The sequence below is a fragment of the Chiloscyllium punctatum genome, chromosome 24, assembly GCF_047496795.1.
Source record: "Chiloscyllium punctatum isolate Juve2018m chromosome 24, sChiPun1.3, whole genome shotgun sequence".
Taxonomy (NCBI): Eukaryota; Metazoa; Chordata; class Chondrichthyes; order Orectolobiformes; family Hemiscylliidae; genus Chiloscyllium; species Chiloscyllium punctatum.
This window is the reverse complement of record NC_092762.1, coordinates 39,592,335-39,614,960: the sequence shown is the minus strand read 5'-3', so window position 1 is coordinate 39,614,960 and position 22,626 is coordinate 39,592,335. Positions and strand designations below refer to the sequence as shown.

Here is a 22,626-nt window from a genome sequence, read left to right as displayed (position 1 = left end):
AAGGCAATTTTCTTTTTCATCAATGAAATGTGCCATGTACTCAATTCTAAATTGTCTATTAGAAAATCTGTTTATCAAAGCAAAGTTTACCCAACATCGTCGGCACACTTTTATTGTTACTCAAAGGTTGTCTTCCCTGTTTCTCTTTCTGTTTTCAGTTTAGTTCACTCCAATTAAATCTTATTTCTTTTCCTGTATGTACTTATAATACAATACCCGAACTTATTCATTATTTTTCCTTTCTTTTGACCTGAAGAAATAAAAGGTCACAGTTCATCAGTGGCCCAGAACACACCAAGTCATGCTTTGACACTGCTAGCTGCTTAATTACTGGGTCAATCATGAAAGATTCGAAGCTCAAATTGCTCTCAAGTGTGCATCAGGTCTTAACAATGAAAGAGAATAGCTGAGAACTTTATGACCAAATTTAGATTGTTTCGTCCTATCTGCTTAGCCTGATATATTCACCCTTCTCTGCTTCCTCTCCTGTCCTCCCCAGTTCCCTTTCCAAATCGTTGTCCATGAGTCCAATCCTTTGGTCACATTAAGCTCTACTGTTACCACCTGATTTCCTTCCCTGACCAACACTTCTCTTCTCCCAAGGTGGTCGGTTAAATAGAACCCACTCTTCAACTGTTCACTATCTTGCAACTCTGCTGCTATAGGATTATACAGTGAAGAAGAAGGTGGCCTATTGGCTCATGTTAGGTTCTTTTACTTTTGAGATTCTTGCACACTTGATGCAACTGCAACACATCAACTTCTGTGAACAAGCAACCAAATTTATTAAGCACAGTACAGTACAAGCCTTCTGGAGGAACCTTTAACTCATGCCTCAGAGCTTATGGAGTCGTGGCAAAAGGTGTCATTGAACAAAAGAAGCAGTCTTTACATTATACCAAGCTCTCAACATCACAGTTAGTACTGCTCACAAGACAACCCCCAGTCACATGCCACTCAAGATACAATGCAGTGACCACAGCATCTCCAGAAACAATGAAGTGCAAATCATCCCTTATTGGTCAAATCTGTTGCAAATAGATTTTTGTAACTAAGGGAGTAGTCAAATTCCAACTGTAATGTTGTTCTTGATTTCTGGATGAAAATCTAAATCATCCCTGAATGGCAAGGAAATGGCTGTGTAAACCTCCCACATTCCATCTATAAGACAAAGATACACCACCTTACCACAGCACATTTAGCAGCAGGAAGAGTGGGAGCTTGGACCAGGGGTCTGCCAGGAAAAGTGAGTCACTAATTTAAATCTTTAAAAACTTACCTCGAGCGTCAGAGCCCTCCATTTCTGTTTTCAGCAGCAGGAAGAGCGGGATACTGGACCAGGCACCTGCCGGGAAAGGTGAGTCACTAATTTAAATCTTTACATCTGACATCAGAGAGCAGAGGTTTCTGGGAAAGGAGGGACTTTGTTTTTTTCCCTCAGCTATGTAAGTGACTGTTTTCTAAACCTGAGACCCTACCCTTGTAGTGCCTCTCACCCATCCACCACCTCTAACCGTAAATACCAGGGACAGATCAGGTAAGCTTCTCTTCCTTTTTTACTTTCTCATAAGGGGACTAGCTGGGATGGCAATGCAGAGAGAGGAAGGTTCCTCCTGCATGATGTTTGAGGTGAGGGACACCATTAGTGTTCCATCCAAGTACATCTACAGGAAGTGCACCCAATTCTTGCTCCTCCAAGACCGCAATAGGGAACTGGGGCAGGAGCTAGATGAACTCCGGACCATTTGGGAGGTAGAGTCTGTGCTAGATCAGAGTTACAGGGAAGTGGTTACTCTGAGGCATGAAGAAAGCTGCATTTCTGTTAGAAGGGGGGAAAACAAACAGTGCATGGATCCCCTGTGGTCATTCCCCAAAACACAAGCATACCATTTTGGATATTGGTGGGGACGACTTACCTGGGGCATGCATTGGGATGCAGGTCTGTGGTACAGAGTCTGTCCCTGTGACACAGAGTCGAAGGTGGGAAAGGAGGACAGTGTTAGTCATTGGGAACTCAATAGTTAGAGGGTCAGATAGAAGATTTGTAGGGAAGGAAAGAGACTCAAGGTTGGTGTGTTGCCTCCCAGGTGCCAAGGTCTGTGATGTCTCAGACTGTCTCTATGGGGTCCTGAAAAGAGAGGGTGACGAACCCCAAGTTGTGGTCCATATACCTATTAACAAAATAGGTAGAAAGAGTGATAGGGATGTAAGGCAGGATTTCAGGGAACTTGGGTGAAAGCTGAGAGGTGGAACAGAGTTAACAACTCTGGTTTGTTACCCGTGCCATGTGATGGTGAGGAACACGGAGAGTTATCAGCTGAACGTGTGGCTGCAGGGATGGTGCAGGAGGGAGGGTTTCAGGTATATGGATAATAGGGACTCATTCTGGGGAAGATTGGACCTCTACAAACAGGACAGTCTTCACTTGAACCAGAGGGGTACTGATATCCTGGGTGGAAAATTTGCTAGTGCTATTTGGGTGGGTTTAAACTAGCTCAACCGGGGAATGGGAACCTATGGTGTAGTTCCAGTGCATAGGACGATGTGAGGAGAGGGGACACGGACAGGATTTTACAGTCACAGGAATGTGCTGACAGATAGCAAGCTGGTTTGAAGTGTGTCTACTTTAACACCAAGAGTATCCTGAATAAGGTAGGTGAGCTTGTAGCATGGATAGGTACCTGTGACTTCAATGTTGTGGCCATTTCGGAGACATGGATAGAGCAAGGTCAGGAATGGATAGTGCAGGTTCCAGGGCTTAGGTCTTTCGTTAAGATCAGGGATATTGGTAAAAGAGGGGGAGGTGTGGCTTTGTTAGTCAAGGACAGGTGGTTGAAAGAACTTTTGACAAGGACTCGTCTACTGAGATGGTGTGGGCTGAGGTTAGAAACAGGAGTGGAGAGGTCATACTGCTGGGAGTTTCTTATTGACCTCCGCAAAGTTCCAAGGATATAGAGGAGCAGATTGGTGAAACTATTCTGGGTAGGAGTGAAAGGAACAGGGTGGTCATTATGGGGGGGGCTTCAACTTCCCTAATGTTGATTGTGGAAATGCTATAACTCCAGTACGTCGGATGGATCAGTTTTTGTCCAATGTGTGCAGGACGGTTTCCTGACACAGTATGTTGAAGGGCTGACGAGGGGATGCCACACTGGATCCAGTACATGGTAATGAGCCAGGCCAGGTGTTGATTTCGTGATAAGTGAGCGCTTTAGAGCGAGTGACCATAATTCGGTTACGTTTAGTTTAGTGATGGAAAGGGATAGGTACATGCCACAGGGCAAGAGTTATTGATGGGGCAAGGGCAATTGTGATGCGATTAGGCAACACTTATGAGGCATGGAATGGGGTAGCAAAATGCAGGGAGTGGGTCAATAGAAATGTGGAGCTGGTTTAAGGAACAGATATTGTGTGTCTGACCCTGTCAGGCAGGGAGAAAGTGATAAGGTAAGGGAACTGTGGTTTATTACAGAAATTGTATCTCTTGTTAAGCGGAAGAGGGAGTCTTATATGCCGTTTAGGCGAGATGGTTCAGATGAGGCGATGGAGAATTACAGATATTAGCTAGGCAGGATTTAAAGAGAGAGTTAAGAGCAAGGAGGGGTCATAAGCAGTCTTTAGCAGGTAAAATAAAGGAGAACCCAAAAGCTTTCTATAGGTATGTGAGGAATAAAAGGATGACTAGGTTAGGAATAGGGCCAGTCAAAAACAGAAGTGGGAAGCTGTGTGTGGACCCTGTGGAGATCAGAGAGATGTTAAATTAATATTTCTCATCCCTTTTCACTCAGGAAAAGGGAGAATATTGTAGAGGAGAAAACTGAGATATGGGCCATTAGACTAGAAAGGATTGAGGTTAGTAAGGAGGAAGTGTTATCATTTCTAGAAGGTGTGTAAGTAGCTACATCCTCAGGGCAAAATGGGATTTATGTGAGGATTCTCTGTGAAGCTAGGGAGGAGATGGCGGAGCTTTTGGTCTTGATCTTTGAGTCATCATTGTCTTAGGTTTAGTATTAGAGGACTGGAGGATTGCAAATGTTGTGTCCTTGTTCAAGAAGGGCAATAGAGATGACCCAGGTCATAGAGTCATAGAGATGTACAGCATGGAAACAGACCCTTCGGTATAATCTGTCCATGTCGACCAGATATCCCAACCCAATCTAGTCCCACCTGCCAGCACCTGGCCCATATTCCTCCAAACCCTTCCCATTCATATACCCATCCAAATGCCTCTTAAATGTTGCAATTGTACCAGCCTCCTCCACTTCCTCTGGCAGCTCATGTAATTATAGACCAGTGAGTCTTACATCTGTTTTAGGAAAAGATTTGGAAAGGATTATGAGAGGGAGGATTTATAATCATCCAGCAAGCAACAATTTGATTGGAGATAGTCAACATGGTTTTGTCAAGGGCAGCTCAAAAGACAATAGGTGCAGGAGTAGGCATTCTGCCCGTTGAGCCTACACCACCATTCAATATGATCATGGCTGATCATCCTTAATCTGTATCCTGTTCCTGCCTTATCTCCATAACCCTTGATTCCACTATCCTTGAGAGCTCTATCCAACTCTTTCTTAAATGAATCCAGAGACTGGGCCTCCACTGCCCTCTGGGGCAGAGCATTCCACACAGCCACCACTCTCTCTTTCTCCTCATCTCTGTCCTAAATGGTCTACCCCATATTTTTAAGCTGTGTCCTCCGGTTCGGCACTCACCCATCAGCGGAAACATGTTTCCTGCCTCCAGAGTGTCCAATCCTTTAATAATCTTATGTCTCAATCAGATCCCCTCTGTCTTCTAAACTCAAGGGTATACAAGCCCAGTTGCTCCAGTCTTTCAGCATAAGGATGTCCCTCCATTCCAGGAATTGACCTCGTGAACCCTACGCTGCACTCCCTCAATAGCCAGAATGTCTTTCCTCAAATTTAGAGACCAGAACTGCACACAGTACTCCAGGTGTGGTCTCACCAGGGCCCTGTACAGCTGAAGAACTCTTTGCTTCTATACTCAATTCCTCTTGTTATGAAGGCCAGCATGCTATTAGCCTCCTTCACTACATGCTGTACCTGCATGCTTATCTTCATTGACTGGTGTACGAGAACACCCTGATCTCTTCGTACTGCCCCTTTACCTAAATTGATTCAATTTAGGTAGTAATCTGCCTTCTGTTCTTGCTACCAAAGTGGATAACCATACATTTATCCACATTAAACTGCATCTGCCATGCATCTGACCACTCACCTAACTTGTCCAGGTCACCCTGTAATCTCCTGATATCCTCCTCACATTTCACCCTGTCACCCAGCTTGGTATCATCAGCAAATCTGCTAATGTTATTTCTAATACCATCTTCTATATCATTAATAAATATTGTAAAAAGCTGCGGTCCCAGTACTGATCCCCGAGGTACCCCACTGGTCACCGCCTGCCATTCCGAAATGGAGCCGTTTATCACTACTCTTTGTTTCCTGTCAGCCAACCAACTTTCAATCCAAGTTAGTACTTTGCCCCCAATACCATGCGCCCTAATTTTGCTCACTAACCTCCTATGTGGGACTTCATCAAAAGCTTTCTGAAAGTCCAGGTACACTGCATCTACTGGATCTCCCTCATCCATCTTCAGAGTTACATCCTCAAAAACTTCCAGAAGATTAGTCAAGCATGATTTTCCCTTCATAAATCCATGCTGACTCTGACCTATCCTGTTACTACTATCCAGATGTGTCGTAATTTCATCCTTTATAATAGACTCCAGCATCTTTCCCACCACTGAGGTCAGACTAACTGGTCTATAATTTCCATGTCTCTCAAATCTCTGAGTTTTTGGAGAAGGTGAATTCTCTAAATGTGGATGAGGGTAGGGTATTTGATGTGGTGTACATGGTATAAAGCATTTGATAAGGTTCCACATGGTAGGCCTTTGGAGAAAATGCGGAGGCATGGGATCAAGGGTGATTTAGCAATTTGGAGTAGAAACTGGCGTTCTGTAAGAAGGTGGTCATTGGAAAATATTCTGCCTGGAGTCCGGTTACTAGTGGTGTGCCACAAGGATCTGATTTAGGACCACTGCTATTTGTCATTTTTATAAATGATTTAGACGCTGGCATAGATGGATGGGTTAATAAGTTTGCAGGTGACACTAAAGTTAGTGGAATAGTGGACAGTGTGGAAGAACATTGCAGGTTGCAGGGGGACTTGGATAAACTGCAAAATTGGGCTGAGAAGTTGCAAATGGAGTTCAATGCAGATAAATGTGAGGTGATTCACTTGGGGGAGAAATAACAGGAAGGCAGAATGCTGGGTCAATGGAAAGATTTTTGGTAGTGTGGATGTGCAGAGGGATCTTGGACTCCGTGTACATAGATCCCTAAAAGTTGCCACCCAGGTTGATAGTGCTGTTAAGGCATACAGTGTATTAGGTTTTATTGGTAGAGGGATTGAGTTCCGGAGCTGTGATGTCATGCTGCAACTGTACAAAATGCGAGTGTAGCCTCACTTGTTGTGGTCGCCCCATTACAGGAAGGATGTGGAAGCATTGGAAAAGGTGCAGAGGAAATTTACCAGGATGTTGCCTGGTCTGGAGGGAAGGTCTTAGGGAGGAAAGGCTGAGGGGCTCTGGTCTGTTCTCATTGGAGAGAAGTAGGCTAAGAGGGGATTTAAGAGAGGCATACAAGATGATCAGAGGATGAGAGTGGACAGACAGTCTTTTTTTCCAAGGATGACTACGTTGGCTTGTCCGAGGAGGCATAGCTGCAAATTGAGAGGTGATAGATTTAAGACAGGTGTCAGAGGCAAGTTCTTTACTCAGTGGTAAGGGTGTGGAATGCCCTGCCTGCCAATGTTGTTGACTCAGCCTCATTAGGGGAATTTAAACAGTCCTTGGATAAGAACATGGATGATTAGATTAGATTTCTTAGTGTGAAAACAGGCCCTTTGGCCCAACAAGTCCACACCGACCCTCTGAAGAGCAACCCACCCAGACCTATTCCCCTACATTTACCCCTTCACCTAACTCTACGGGCAATTTAGCATGGCCATCTTTGGACTGTGGGAGGAAACCGGAGCAAACCACGCAGACACAGGGAGAATGTGCAAACTCCACATGTTGCCTGAGGTGGAAATTGAACCCCGGTCTCTGGCACTGAGGTATCAGTGCTAACCACTGTGCCGCCCGATGATGATGGGATAGTGTAGGGGGATGGGCTTAGATTAGTTCACATGTCAGTGCAACTTCGAGAGCTGAAGGGCCTGTTGTACGCTGTATTGTTCTATGTTCTTACCCCTGGGGCATTCAATTTCTTCCAGGTCAGTAGAGCAAATTAACTCTTTAATATCTCACTCAATCCCTTTACTAGTTCCAAAATTATAAATATTCTCACTTTTCTGTTTTGTTTCCTTGCAATTTTTTTTGAGATCCAATACCTTTTTGAAAGATTCTTGATTTTGTTTTGACAACCCTTTCAAGCACTGAAGTCTTGATCTATTATTATTCACTGATTTATCAAAAAGGATTAACTCACCCCTTTTTTCAGTGATTTATCTAAATGCGTTCTCTTGTTACTGACCCAATCCACTTGTGGGCATTGTTTTCTCCATCAAAACTGTAAGCGTTGTTGTATGGATATGTCAGCTCACTATGCAGTATGTTACTGTCTCCATTCTATTTAAGTGTAGAAAATTAAAGACCCTGCTGCATCTAGTATTGTAGAGAAAAACCACTGTTGTCTAACCTGAAGAGTCTCTTATAGATAACAGGGTGGCTTATTGCATCGCACATTTTTACAGAAACTTTGAGTACCACCTCAGGATCTTATGTCCTTCAAGATTCTAAGCTATTCTGCTCACAAGTCCATGTGACATCATATCCTTTCAGAGCTATATCTATCCCCAAAATAGCTCTCTATTAAATACACCTACCACCATTTACATCTCCCTTACACACTCACTTGACAAATGAGCATTCTGTCTCTTCCACCACCAATGGACTGAATCACAGAAGTATTAAAGTTCAGAAGAAGGGCTGTCATACCTCTGTCAGCTCTTCAGTGAGCATTGTTACCTAGTGTCAATCTCCTTGTCCCCCATATCCTAAACTATTTAAAAGGTTTGGAAAGCTGCATACTGAACACAGCATGCACTATAGAAAGATGCGTCGGGAAGATTCTGTGACCCTTCATGAAACAATTTGAGAAGGAACTTGTAGGAATCACCAGCAAGGATACCATTTCCTTAGTCATGAAACCAACATTGGTTATTGCTGCTGCACACAAGCCCATGATATTATTCAAGTTGTTTCTGCACGATGTGGGAGCTGGTCGACCCCATTGTGGTTCCCAGTGACCATGTCTGTAGTAAATGTTGGTTGCTGGAAGAACTCCGGCTCTGAGCTGATGAGCTGGAGTCTGAGCTTCAAACATTGTGACACATCAAGGATGGTCACTGGATGCTGTGTTTCAGGAGACAGTCACACCCTTTAGATAGACTAACTCGAATTCAGCCACTGGTCAGGGACAGGAGGGTGTGGCTGTGAGTGAGGCAGGTAGAAGTATCCAAGAGGTAGACTTGCAGGAACCTCAACCCGTGTCCTTGTCCAACAGGTTCAAGAGCTTTGCTCCCTGTGGACAGGAATGGGGATTACAGGGGGCAGATGAGCCAACTGACCGCAGCACTGTGGTGCAGGGAGCCATCCAAGTAGGAGGATGAGAGAAGAGATATGTTGTTGTAATTGGGGATAGTAAGTTAGAGGCATAGACATAGTTCTCAGTGATCAGGATTGAGAGTTCCGGAGGTGGTGTTGCCTGCCTTGGGTTCTTGGGTTTGGGTATCTCACCTGTGCTGCGGAGGAATTTGGAGTGGGAGGATAAAGATTCAGTGGTCGTGGTCCATGTAGATACCAACCACATAAATGAAACTAGGGCAGAGGTTCTGCTAAGGGAGTATGAAAGGCTAGGAGCTAAATTTAGAACCAGAAAGGTGGTAATCTCTTACTTGAGCCACGAGTTAATTGGCACAGAGTCAATAAAATTAAGCAGGTAATTGCGTGTCTCAAAGATTGGGAGAGAAATAGGTTTGAATTCATGGGACATTGGCACCAGTACTGGGGAAGGGACAGTTTTCATCGGAACCATGCTGGTACCAGATTCCTAGCGAATCGCATAACCAGGGCTGTAGACAGGGCTTTAAACTAAATAGTTGGGGACGGATTCAGTTATAGGGGAGATTAGAACACCTGAATTAAAGGAGCAGGTAAGAGCGCAAAACTCGGGAGAGGTTATCAAAATCTCCAGAACAACAAACTTGACGCACACTGGACAAATGAATGGCAATGAGAAGAGGGACGGTTAGTACAGGAATGAAGGTGTTATATCTGAAAGCACACAGTATAAGAAATAAGGTAAATGAGCTTGTGGCGCAGAAAGAAATTGGCAGGTATGATGGGTTAGGCACAACAGAGACGAGGCTGCAAGGATATACGTCCTACCAACAAGATAGGGAGGTGGGCAGAGAGGGTGGGGTTACCTTATTAGTAAGAAATGAAAATAAATCAGTAATAAGAAACAAAGCAGGGTCAGATGGTGTAGAATTGAGAAACCACAAAGATTTTTTTAAAAAGCCGTAGTTGGAGTTGTATACAGGCCTCCAGACAGTAGTCAGGAGCTGGGGCGCAAGATACAACAGGAGATATAAAAGATGTGTAGGAAAGGCAAAGTTACAGTGATCATAGGGGATTTCATTGTGCAAGTGGACAGGGAAAACTAGATTGGTAGTGGATTGCAAGAACAGGAATTTGTGGAATGTCTACAAGATGGCTTTTTGGAGCAGCTTGGGGTGGAGCCCATTTGGGAACAGGCAATACTGGATTTAATGTTGTGCTATGTGGTAGACTTGATAAGGAACCCTTAGGAGGCAATGATCATGATATGATTGAATTTACTCTGCAGTTTGGAAGGGAGAAGGTAGAATTAGAGGTATTGGTATTATAGCTGAATAAAGGCAATGTGGAGGCATGAGGGAGGGGCTAGGTAGAATTAATTGGGAGATTAGCCTAGCAATAAAGACAATGGAAGTAATTCAGAAGACATAGCAGAGATTCATCCTGAGAAAAAGGTAGTATGGTACAGGTAGGATGATGCAACCATGGCTGACTAAGGAAGTCAGCGATAGCATAAAAGCAAAAGAGAAAGCATGTCATATGGCAAAGGGCATTGGGAAGCTTACAAAGACCAATAGAGGGTGGCAATAAAAGAAATAAGGAGGGAGAAGATTAAATATGAGGGTGAGCTTGCCAGTAATATTAAGGAAGGCTGAGTTTATTTAGATGTATAAAGGGCATGAGAGAGGCAAAAGCGGACATTGAGCCACTGGAAAATGATGCTGGAGAGATAGTGGGAAATAAAGAAATGTCTGAAGAACAGAATTACTTTGCATTTTTCTTCGCGGTGGAAGACACAAGTAATATCCCAAAAGTTCGAGAGTGAGGGGGCAGATTTGATTATGGTAGCCATCACCAAGGAGAAGGTTCTTGAAAAACTGGTCTCCAGGTGGATAGATCACCTGGACCAGATGGACTAGACCCCACAGTTCTAAGGAGAAATAGCTGAAGAGATAGCACAGGCATTAGTGGTGATCTTTCAGGAATTGCTGGAATCAGGGTCCTAAAGGACTAGAAAATCGCTGAAAAATTGGAATACGTGATATCCCTGTTTAAAAAGGAGTAAGGGAGAAGACGCAAAATTATATACCAGTTAGCCTAACCTCAGTTGTGGGTAAGATCCTGGAATCCATTGTGAAGGATGAGATTTCTGAATACTTGGAATTATATGATAAAATAGGGCAAAATCAACATGGATTCATCAAGGGGAGGTCAAGCCTGACAAGTTTGTTAGAATCCTTTGAGGAAGTAATGAGCAGATTAGATGAAGAGGAGCCAATGGATGTTATCTACCTCGACTTCAAGAAGGCCTTTGACGAAGTGCTGCACAGGAGGCTACTGAGTAAGATAAGGTGATGGAGGCAAGGTGCTCGTGTGGATAGAAGCTTGGCTGTCTGGAAGAAAGCAGAGTGGGGATAAAAGGGTCCTTCTTAGGATGGTAGCCAGTGACAAGTGGTGTTCTGCAAGGCTCAGTTTTGGGACCACAACTTTTCACTGTTTATGTTAACGATTTAGATGAAGGAACTGAGGGCATTCTGACTAAGTTCTCAGATGAAACAAAGATAGGTAGAGGAACCATAGCATTGAAGAGACTGAGATACTGCAGAAGGATTTGGACAGGTAGGAGATTGGCAGATGAAGTACAGTGTGGGAAAGTGAGGTTATGCACTTTGGTAGGAAGAATAGAGGCATGGACTATTTTCTAAATGGGGAGAAAATTCAGAAGTCTGAAGTGCAAAGACACTTGGGAATTCTAGTCCAGGATTCTGTCAAAATAAACAGGTTGAGTCAGTAGTTAGGAAGGCAAATGCAATGATGGCATTTATTTTGAGGACTTGAATATAAAAGCAGGATGTACTTCTGAGACTCCATAAGGCTCTGGTCAGACCACATTTGGAGTATTGGGTGCAGTTTTAGACCCTATACCTCTGGCAGGATGTACTGGCCCTGGAGTATGTTCAGAGGAGGTTCACAAGAATGGTCCCAGGAATCAAAAGCTTAAACCATGAGGTCTGTTTGAGGACTCTGGGTTCATACTTGATGGAGTTTAGAATGATGAAGCATGATCTAATTGAAGCATACAGAGTACTGAATGGCCTGGACCAAGTAGATATTGGGAAGATGTTTCCATTGGTTGGACAGACGAGCACCCGAGGGCATGGCCTTTTAGAATGAAGATCAGGGGAAACTTCAGCCAGAGAACAAGTCATTAAGTATATTTAAGACTGAGATAGGTTCTTAGTTGTCAAAAGTTACAGGGAGAAAGCGGGAGAATGAGGTTGAGAAACCTGTCAGTCATGATTGAATGGTGGAGCAACTTGATGGGCTGAATGGCCTAATTTCATCTCCTGTGTATTATGGGCTTATTGTGCAACCGTGCGAAACAAAAGTCGGAGAAGATGCACCAAAAACTTTCAGTTAAAGTGACAACAAAAAGCCAGAAACAGTATAATAATTTGTGAGGAAAGGGTTTGGGAAGAAGAAATGCATACAGTTGGAATCTATTTTTCTTAGTCATAAATTTGTAGCACAGAAGCCAATTCTCAAGCAGTCGCCCAGTTAACTTTATTTATACTTCTTTCTCCCCAAATAGTTAACCACTTGTTTAAAGGATTTCATTTATTCTGATTCCGGTGTTTTTTTCACTGTGTACAAAATTTCTTAAGTGTTTCATCTTGGTCATAACTAAAGTTTTAGTTACTGAACTAATTGCGTTTGACTTTTTTTAATCCTCCCACATTTTAAGAATGAAGGGCAGGCAGTATTTATGAGTATCTATAATAGAGAAAACCAGGAATTTGACCAATTTTTAAAAAATTATGTTCTTTTTCAGCTGGTGAATTGGTAGAAAATTAGGAGAGATTTGTCTTCCTAGAGGGTAGAAGTCATGGTGTTGTAAGGTTTTGGATGGTCGTCATGGTATGTCACTGCAGTATATCTGTATATAGTTTAGACTGCAGCTAAAGTCAGTCCTGCACTGGTCATGTGGAAGACGAAATTCATCTTGCCAAGGCACAGTTAAGTAGAAAACCCTGTCCAATCTGCTATCCTGCTCTGATTATCCTATTAAGGTATCCCATCTTCACTTGCAACTGGAAGTCGTGTAGATGTGGATGTTTTGAAGAATCAGTGGTGAGCCTTGTTATTTCCATGTACCAATGAGACCAGTGCCCAAATTTAAAAGAAATATTCATAGTGGTGGTCCTGGCACTGGTGGTTTTGAAGATGTTTACAAGAAAATCAATGTCTGGCACTTGTAATGCAAATGTTATTGTCTCTTGAATTTTATCCAAGTACTGCCAGATAAATTTCATTTTATTACTTCAGGAATTGTAAATGGAGTTTAATATGATGAAATAGTCCACAAACAACCCCAGTATAATCAGAAAAGATAGTAATGCACATTTAATAGTAATTCAGAAGAAGAAATTTCTGTTGCGCATTTCATTATCAAAAAGTGTCTGAAACCAAATGAAATTACTTTGAACTGTAACCACTGTTACAGTAAAATTACCAGAGCATCTTTTTGTGAAGATTGTAACTAATATTCCCTTACAGTGTGTGGAAAAGTGTTGTGGGTTCTTTTACATCTGCCTAAGAGCACAGACAGCCTGTTTAATACACATTCAGGAGACAGCACCTCCCATGGTGTAACAATTTGTGTACCGCACAAGAGTGTTGGTTTTTGTGTTAACACCTTGACTCAAGGCTATAGTAATCAACTAAGTTACAGCAGTTTGACCACATGTGCTGCCCTGTGGAACTCAGGTAGCCATGTCTTGGGGCTATAATTATTGACTTCCACCAATTGCAACCATTTAGTGTATTAGATATGGCTCCAGTCATTGGCAGAATTTCCTATTGACCATATTTTAAGAGCCCCGCTGTACTTTAGCTTCTGCCTTATAACATGTCTCGTACTCTAGCTTTTAGCTTTTGTATCCATGTCCCTGACTGAGTGTTGCAACTGCCACATTCTAAGGTCCAGGACTACATGCTAAGGGACGTGCTAAAGCTTGGGACAGTTGCCGTCAAGGCACAGTGGGCAAAGATCACTTTGTAACGTCCCTTTGCTGAAGAATAAGGGGGGCCCATTCCGTATTTGGGGCCCGCTGTCACTTAAGCTATCGGTCAAGAGGTTGTCTGTAAATATGGTGGACATCAAAGACTGACTTTGTCATCTGTAAATAAAAAGAGTATAGATCTGAGGGGTTCATTAACTGTTCACATATCAAAGATTTATTTTCTATAAAGTATATTTTTGAAATTTAAAAAATCCATGTCTATTTGACAGCTGATGGAAGTTGAAACTGAGCGTTTCTGGCCGAACGCAGTCTACTGATTGTCTTAGAAAAATACACTCTGTAACTGGACTGTTTGCACACTATGCACCGCATGCATTCAATTGGCTCCCAACAATTACTTCTTCCAAATTTGCACTCGATCCAAAGAAATTTTACCTCTTGCATGATATTTTTGTTTGGAAATGCACATGAGCCCCAATTCCTGCTTCCATTGAGAAATAGAGAAGTTTGTTGCCTTTTTAAATGCTGCAGCTCTGTTGAGTGTTATTTGCTCCAGCAAAGGTCTCATGATCTATTGAAAGAAATTAGGTAAGTAGACATTTGTTTTCTTTTAAGAAAGCAAAGCTGTTTCAATAATTACTCTGCTCAGTGTTCCGTACCTTTCTGCAAACTTCATATTGTCCTGCTTAGATTTAATGGCCAGCTTGGAGTCATAAATTAATAACGGCATCTTGATGTTCACAGTAAATAAACATATTTCATCCCGAATGATCATTCATTGTTCATGCCCTAAATTATCTTACTGTGGACCAGCTATAGATCATGCTCTAGCAATATGTTCACCTGCAGTGGAACGCTCCCATCACATAGACAGTGGTTTATCGTTTCCTGTCAGTGGGATTGCTTACATTGCCACATTGTATGTGGTTGTTGCTTGGAGGCTCCTGCTTTTCATGTGCTGCTTCTACTGCACAGTACCTTATTTCAATACATAAGCAAATGTTCTGTCACAAATCTAGCAAATTATTACCAGCAAAATGGGAGAAATTCTAAGGATTTCCCAGCTTATGAATTCTGATGGCAATAATCAAAAGCCAAAAGTATAAAGGAGCACAAGTAAAACTGATGAAGTAACCCAAACAGTTCACATATCTTGATTTCCAGAGATACCTACAAATAATAGTTTCTCAAGAATACTGTTTTGTAGAGATGAGGTTGCAAACCACGTGAATCTTTAAAATCAATGCTTAATTCTCAAGTTGGAGAACCTGCACCCTAACATATAAACATCTCTCTTTAAAAGAAAGTAAAGAATAAGCAGCCATTTGCACCATAGCTTTTTTCAAAAAACTAAACGATAGGCTGTCATAAACATTCTAATCTACTTGTATATAAACACTGTCACTCCACCTTATTTTGTTTCTGTGGCCAGACTTCCACAATACATTGCGTTTTGTTGTATTATGTTTAAAAAGAACTGGCACACAACAATTCACAAACCATTTCCGTCATCATAGAGAAGAATTATGCTAGCACTGCTTTCAATGTATAGTGTGCAACAGTTATTTCTGGTAGTTCAGAAATCTCTCTACATTGTTAAAGAGAGCTCAACTGTATTTTGTACTTAGCTTTTAATGGCATTGGTCATTTAATTTATGTGATGAACAGAACAAGTTAGCCGTGAAAATGGGTTTCCTTATCATTTGATATGTAATCATTTTATGCAATTCAGTCAGAGGAGTAAAATATCAAAACATCACTTCAAGATGGATGGTATCCATTAGTTGCTGCTTGTTAATTGTGAATTTTTTTTCTTTATTCATTCATGGGATGAGGGTGCTGCCTTTTATAAAATTTTCAGCAATGGAGTTTCAACCCCTTTTAATAGACAGTGAGAAAATGCATGAAATATTGTCTTCTGCTTTGTGTGGGCTTTGGCACTTGAAAAGTGTCTGGAGAGTCAACTGTTTTACTGTCTTATTTGCAGTGGATGATTTGCATTGACCTCCTATGTCTGTTAATACCAATGCATGCTATATGTTATTGCACATTTCCTGTCTATCACACTGTTAATTTGCACTGCTTTCTATTATATTTGAAATAAAGTATCCAGTGATTGTCAGAACACACTTCATTTAACGAAATGAATTTCAGGAGCATGAATTAGAATTGTTCAGCATTGAAGTGAAAATCCCTTATACAAATGAAAATGTGTAAAACAATGCATCATCTAGTGTCACCATAGCAATCTGCTATGTTTAACAAAAGCTCTGGTTCCTTGGGACATTTCCACTCATCTAAAAATGCAGGCACAATGCAATTGATGCTGAGTATGGCAACAAAGTGTGTAGGATTATATGAAAAGGGTTGCACATATTCACTTCATCTCAATGCACAACATTATTTCAGTTTAACATCATGTGTCCTTATATCCATTTAACATTAAGTTTCTGTTTAATTTTGTTTGACTGATGTCGCTCCACTCCTACCTCCTCCTCATTTTAGCCCCTAAGTCTTGTCTGCTCCTGGCTGATTCTTCCCAAGCTGAGCGTACATTAAGTCTTGGGCTCCACCTAGTGACTGAAATTGATAGTCTCAGTCTCAGAGCTTCTATCACTAGCTGGAGCCTGGTCAATCTAAAAGTATAGATGAGTTATTTTGTGTCATGTTTTATTGTGCAAGTTGTTTCAGCAGGTAATGTGCAGTGCTATTCATGATTGTACAAGTTGAAATACTGTACTATGGTTTCTCAGGGTGAGCCTAATCCTGGCTGCAGTATTGAATTAGTTTATAGATTCCCTACAGTATGGAAACAGGCCCTTCAGTCCAACAAGTCCATACCGACCTTCTGAAGAGTAACCCACCCAGAGCCATTCCCCTACCCTATATTCACCCCTATCACTGTGGGCAATTTAGCATGGCCAATTCATCTGGCCTGTACATCTTTGGATTGTGGGAGGAAACTGGAGCACCTGGAGGAAACCCATGCAGACATCGAGAGAATGTGCAAACTCCACACAGACAGTCGTCTGAGGCTGAAATCGCACCTGGGTCCACCTCGTGAAATCCAAGGTCCACTTGAAGTGAGGACCCTTAGGGGCACTGCCACAATTTTAATTGAGAACTGATTGAGGCACGGAAACAAGTTACTCGGCACAACCAGTCCATACGAGCGTTCATACTCTACTTGGAGTCATAGAGATGTACAGCACGGAAACAGACCCTTTGGTCCAACTTGTCCATGCCAACCAGATACCCTAAATTAATCTAGTCCCATTTGCCAGCACTTGGCCCATATCCCTCTGAACCCTTCCCATTCATGTACCCATCCAACTGCCCTCTAAATGTTGTAATTGTACCAGCCACCACACTTCCTGCTGTGTGAAAAAGTTGTCCCTTCGGTCCCTTTTAAATCTCTTCTCCCCACCCCCCACCCCACCTCAAATCTATACGCTCTAGTTCTGGACTCCCCTACCTCAGGGAAAATACCTTGTCTATTTGTCCTAGTCATTCTGCTCATTATTTTAAAAATCTTGAAAGGTCACCCCTCAGCCTCTGATGCTCCTGGGAAAACAACCCCAGCCTATTCTGCCTCTTCCTGAGCTCAAGCCCTGGCAACATCCTTGTAAATCTTTGCTGAACCCATTTGCGTTTGACAATATCCTTCCTATATGAGAGACCAGCATTGCATTCAATATCCTTTGTGCCTCTTCATGTCTTTCCTCCTCCTCAATCTATTATCATTCCCTCAAACATGTATCCAACCTCCCCTTAATCTCAAGTTTTACATAAAACGTGTTAATCTTTCAATAGAAAATGATTACGGGGATATCGTCACAAGAACATTAATATCAGCAGATATTGCAGCATCTGTGGAGAGGAATCAGAGTTAATGTTTCAGCTTGAGTGACCCTTCCTCACCCTTGAGTTCTGAGGCAGGGTCACTCAACCCGAATCATTAACTCTGATTTGTGTCCACAGATGCTGCCAGACCTGCTGAGTGTTTCTAGCGGTTTCTGTTTATGCTTTTGATTTCCAGCAGCTGCAGTTCTTTTGGTTTTTACATGTTAGTGTCTTTGAACAGGTAGATAAATTAGGAGGATACCAGAATTCAAGATCAGAATTTAAGAGACTAAGATAAACCACGAGGACGAGCTGACCAGATTAGATTTTTATTTTCTTGATTAACTTCTGAAATTGGAATGTTTTCTGCATTAAAGGTGCTGTATGATTGCACATTGAGACCTTGTGCTGCAAATGTTGCTTATGTGCCATGTGATATTTGACACTGTCCATTCTTGATTCAGCAAGCTAGGAAGGCTGGTTAGGGAAAAAAAGTTAGAGATGGGGATTATGGATTGGGATAATAGAATCATCTGTCTACAAAGTTATTTAAAACCAGTGTACCTAACATTCCATTCTTTATCTTTCCAGGAAACGAGGCTCGGGAAGCTCATCAATGATGTTCGGAAGAAAACAAAGAATGAGGAACTTGCAAAACGCGCCAAAAAACTTCTGCGGAGTTGGCAAAAGCTGCTGGTCGAGCCAGTTGGCCAAAATGAGTCTGTACCCAGGGCATTGCCTACTTCCCCCGGCTCAGCCAATGGTGGAGCTCATGCCTTTAAGCTCGATTTGCCATCTTTGGCCACCAGCACTGGAGCTGGAGGAGGCAAGCCCGCCCTGGATCTGAAAAGCAAGAATGACGTGCATAACTCCTTCTCTCTGCTTGCTGACAAGCAGGGCAATCGGAAGAGGAAAGGAGAGCTTCGGGATGGTACCAAGGGGCCGCCGTCCAAAGTCCCAAAAGCTAATGAACAGCTGCAGAACTCCACACCACCACCTTCCAACGGAATCCGTGGCAGTCCTGAAAATTTCCCAAGTCCTCCAGACTTGACATCCACAACTGTACACACCATCCCAGGCAAAAGCAGACCAGAGCACCAAACCCCATATGAAAATGACAAACACAGCAAGATACCAGTTAATGCTGTGAAACCTCATACCAGTTCTCCAGGACTTGTAAGAAACCCAAGCACTTCCTCATTACTAAAGACGGCTATTCTTCAGCAACATGGCAAAACAGATGACACTGGGGTGCGTTATCGACCCAGTAGTCCCCGATGTCAATCATTCAGCCCAAGAACTCTTAAGCATGAAACATCATGGAAACCCTCCATGACATATGCACCCAAAGGCTCAGTATCTAGCCCATCTCAGAGCTTCACAGGAACACCTGCTCAAGAAATTTCTGATTCAGAAAAGACAACATCTCACTTACCTAAGAACAATGTACAGGTACCATCCCCTGTGCCTGCATTGCAGCTAGCCACAACACCACCTCAACCAACCCAAGCAAAAGGCTTGCATCCACCCGAGACTGAACACCAGTTCGATCGGCTGGGGCATATATCTAATTTAGAGACTGTTGGTGAAAACCAAGTGCAGCACCATTCTTCAACAACACTACAGCAGCAGGAGTCCCCATATCCTCCCCTCAGCCCCAATTCATCAGTTTCACATCTTGGAGAATCCTTACACAGTCATGAGTTGGATGCAGCAATGGGAGAGTTGTCCTCCAGTGAGTGTGCCTCTTTTGGCTGCGATAGTAAAAAGTCATCTAAGAAAAAGTACAGGTCTAGAGACTATCAAGTGAACTTAGATGGACAAGTTATTGATGAAAGTGTGAAACCTGTACGATTGAAAGAGCGTAGAATTACATTTGACCCTGCTACAGGGCAGATCAAACCTTTAACACACAAGGATTCATCTCAGGCTGAAAGCCCAGTTCTACCTGAGCCTCATCGAACCACTGAAATTGTACAGGAACAGAGGGTAAACTTGCAAAGTACTTTAGATCAAACAAACTGGAAGGAGTTATCCAAAAATGAAATTATTCAGTCATACTTATCACGGCAAAGCTGCCTTCTTTCATCCTCGGGAGTCCAGCCACCAGGTGGTCATATTGTTGAGTTTCTACAGCATGAAAGCCACAGGTATAGCACTAGCACAGAAGTCCGTGAGGTCCATATATTAGTCCCTACTGACTCTCCCTCAGAACTTCCTGGGGTCACTAGGGAGATCAGAGACTCTGATGTTCACCGAATACACCAACAACATTGGGCAGGTGTGAACGGTTGCATGGACAACCACGGCAAATGGTATGATTGGACGCAGGGCATATCTTTGGACCCTCATGGTGATCAGGGACAATTACACATACTGCCATACGTCTGTCTAGACTGAGTGATAATGTCCTTTTGACGTGTTTTGAGGTTTAAAGTCAGCTGACAGCAAACAAGTGGCTCCCACTTACTGGAAATGATCAAAAGCCTCTGAGATGCAGGTTAAGGTTTGAAGGTTCTGTTTCTCAGCCTATCTGTGTAGGTCCCCACCCCAAACCCCTTTCTTCTGCAGTTTGCTGCTATCAGTGTTTCAATCAAAATTGCAAAGGAGGGAAAGGAGCACAAAAAAAGGTTCCGCGGTAAATAAAAGTGAGGGGTGGTTGATTATGTCACAACTCACCACACAGATTACAGGTCATAACCAGGGGTCGTCAAGCCTGGCATAGAGCGGTTTGTCGGTGGGAGCGAATCGAGGCTTATTAAAGGATCCAGCACTTTACAGTCGGCTGGATATGGTCTTAGGGCAGGTACAGGAGCTTTATGTGGCATCAAAACAAAATGAATAATGTTACTTTAAAAAGTATGCATCTATTTATTTGATTTGATTTCTTTTTTAAAAAAAAACTTTAATTTGGCAATGAGATATGTGAGACAAATGTGCAAAAACTGTAGATCTCTCTTTTATTAACATCACACATCTCTTTTCCTTTGGGGCATAATTTTAAAATAAGAAATCATGACAGGCTGTGAACATTTGCACAGTACAACGTCATACCAAACATTCCATAGGTCTTCACATGTTGGGAGTTACTGTCATCTTCTACTTAAACAGGAGATAAAACCCTTGGGTATTCATAATCTAGGTTGAAAACTGTTTAAAAAGAAGCTGTTTTAGGAAGTCAAAGATTTGGGTTGTGCTTTTTTTTTTTCTTTTCCTGCCACCGGTCAAAATTCAAACTTTAACTTGATAATTTTGTTCTTTGCTTTGCTCTCTTGCTTGATCTCCACATTCGTTCTCACTTCTCAAAATCCCAAAGTGGAAAAAAAAAGGAGGGTGCTACTAGTTTGCAACTTTGTACTGTGAGAAGTTGATTTAAAAAAAAAATTCAAAAAAATTTCAAAAGGAATCTGTTTGTATGCTGGAGATATACTTGTTACCATTCCTTTAGATATTGTTTGCCTTATGGAATCCATCATTACCACAACCGCAAAAACAAGAAGCCTTAGTGAATGTACAGAAATTAGACTTCTGTGTTTCTCACAATGCAGAAGGAATGACTTTGCTATTTGGTCCTTTTAAGTGGACACGTTGTGATATAAATGTGGAAACAATAAAAAAATTTGCACAAAACAACTGTTGCCTTTTATTCAAAAAGAAACATCTACAGTGAATTTGCTTCCCTTTTAATTGTCTGACCAATTGCACGGCTTAGAAATTAGTACAAATTGCATGTTTAAGCTGTAAGTAAAATGATCCATTAACATTTAGTTCAGAAGTGGATTCTTTCACTGATCTCTATTCATGCATATTCATCCATGGTTATGAGCACAGTAGTTTACTTTGATATGGTTTGGATTAGAGTTGCATTTCCCTTGTTCTGGTTTCAAACTCTCATGTTTCACATCCCACTTGCTGGTTCAACAAATATGTGCCCTGACCTGAGTGGTGCTGAATGATCGGCCAGGAAATTTTCAGTTTTCTTCCATCAAGGAATATTGGCAGTGAATGCACGATTGGTCCCTATGGCCTTGAGCAAGGCAGAGATTTATTGAACTGGGTACCTGTTTTAATTCTGTTTAGTGTCAAGAGTTATATCGCATGGAAACAGAGCCTTTGGTCCACACTGTCTCTGCCAACCAGATATCCTAAACTGATTTAGTCCCATTTGCTAGCATTTGAGCCATATCCAACTAAATCCTTGCTATTCATGTACCCAACCACATGCCTTATTAATTATATCAGCCTCTGGCAGCTCGTTTCATAAATCCACCACCATCTGCATGAAAGCTTTGCCCCTCAAGTCCCTTTTAAATCCTGCCACACCCTCCCCTTAAACCTATGTCCTCTAGTTTTGGACTCCCCTATGCTAGGAAAATTACATTGGCTATTTCCTATCTTTCTATAGATGTTGCATAGAGATTTTTTTTATAGCAGGGAGATCAGAATTGAACGTGGTATTCTAAAAGTGGACTCACCAATGTCTTGTACAGCTGCAACATAACATCCCGACTCCTATACTCCGTGCATTGGCCAATGAAGGGAAGTGTGCCAAACACCACCTTTATCACACTTTGAACCTGTGACACCACTTCTGAGGAACTGTGCACCTGCACCCCTAGTTCGGCAACATTCCCTACCAAAAACTATTATGTCCTGCCCTGGTTTGCCTTGCCAACATGCAGCACCTCACATTATCTAAATTAAACTCCACGAGCCACTCCTTGGCCTATTCGATTAAGATCGCATTGTACCCTGAGAGCACTTTCTTCACAATCCACTACACCATAGTGTATTCTGCAGACTTATTAAACATTCCTCCTCTACTCACATCTAAATCATTTGTATAAATGACAAAAAGCAGTGGACCCAGCACTGATACTTGCAGCACACCACTGGTCACAGGTCTCCAGTCCCAAAACAGCCCTCCTTTACCACCTTCAAGCCAATTTTATGTCCAAATGGCTAGTTCTCCCTTGATTCCATGCAATCCAACCTGGCTGACCAGTTCACCATTCACAACCTTGTCAAGTGCCTTGTTGAAGTCCATATAGACAATGTCCACTGGTCTGCCTTCATCAATCTATGTCACTTCTTCAAAAAAAACTCAAT

At 42.3% G+C, this 22,626-nt stretch overlaps 1 protein-coding gene across 1 annotated transcript in view; it reads left to right on the top strand.

The window, feature by feature from the left end:
• The window catches only part of crsp7 (cofactor required for Sp1 transcriptional activation, subunit 7), a 168,981-nt gene extending 147,839 nt beyond the window's left edge, over positions 1–21,142 (top strand). Inside the window, exon 3 of the mRNA XM_072593670.1 lies at positions 18,109–21,142. Coding sequence (XP_072449771.1) covers positions 18,109–19,917 — 1,809 coding nt within the window. The 3' untranslated portion in view covers positions 19,918–21,142. The remainder of the gene's footprint in view (positions 1–18,108) is intronic.
• The last annotated feature ends 1,484 nt before the right edge of the window (positions 21,143–22,626 follow it).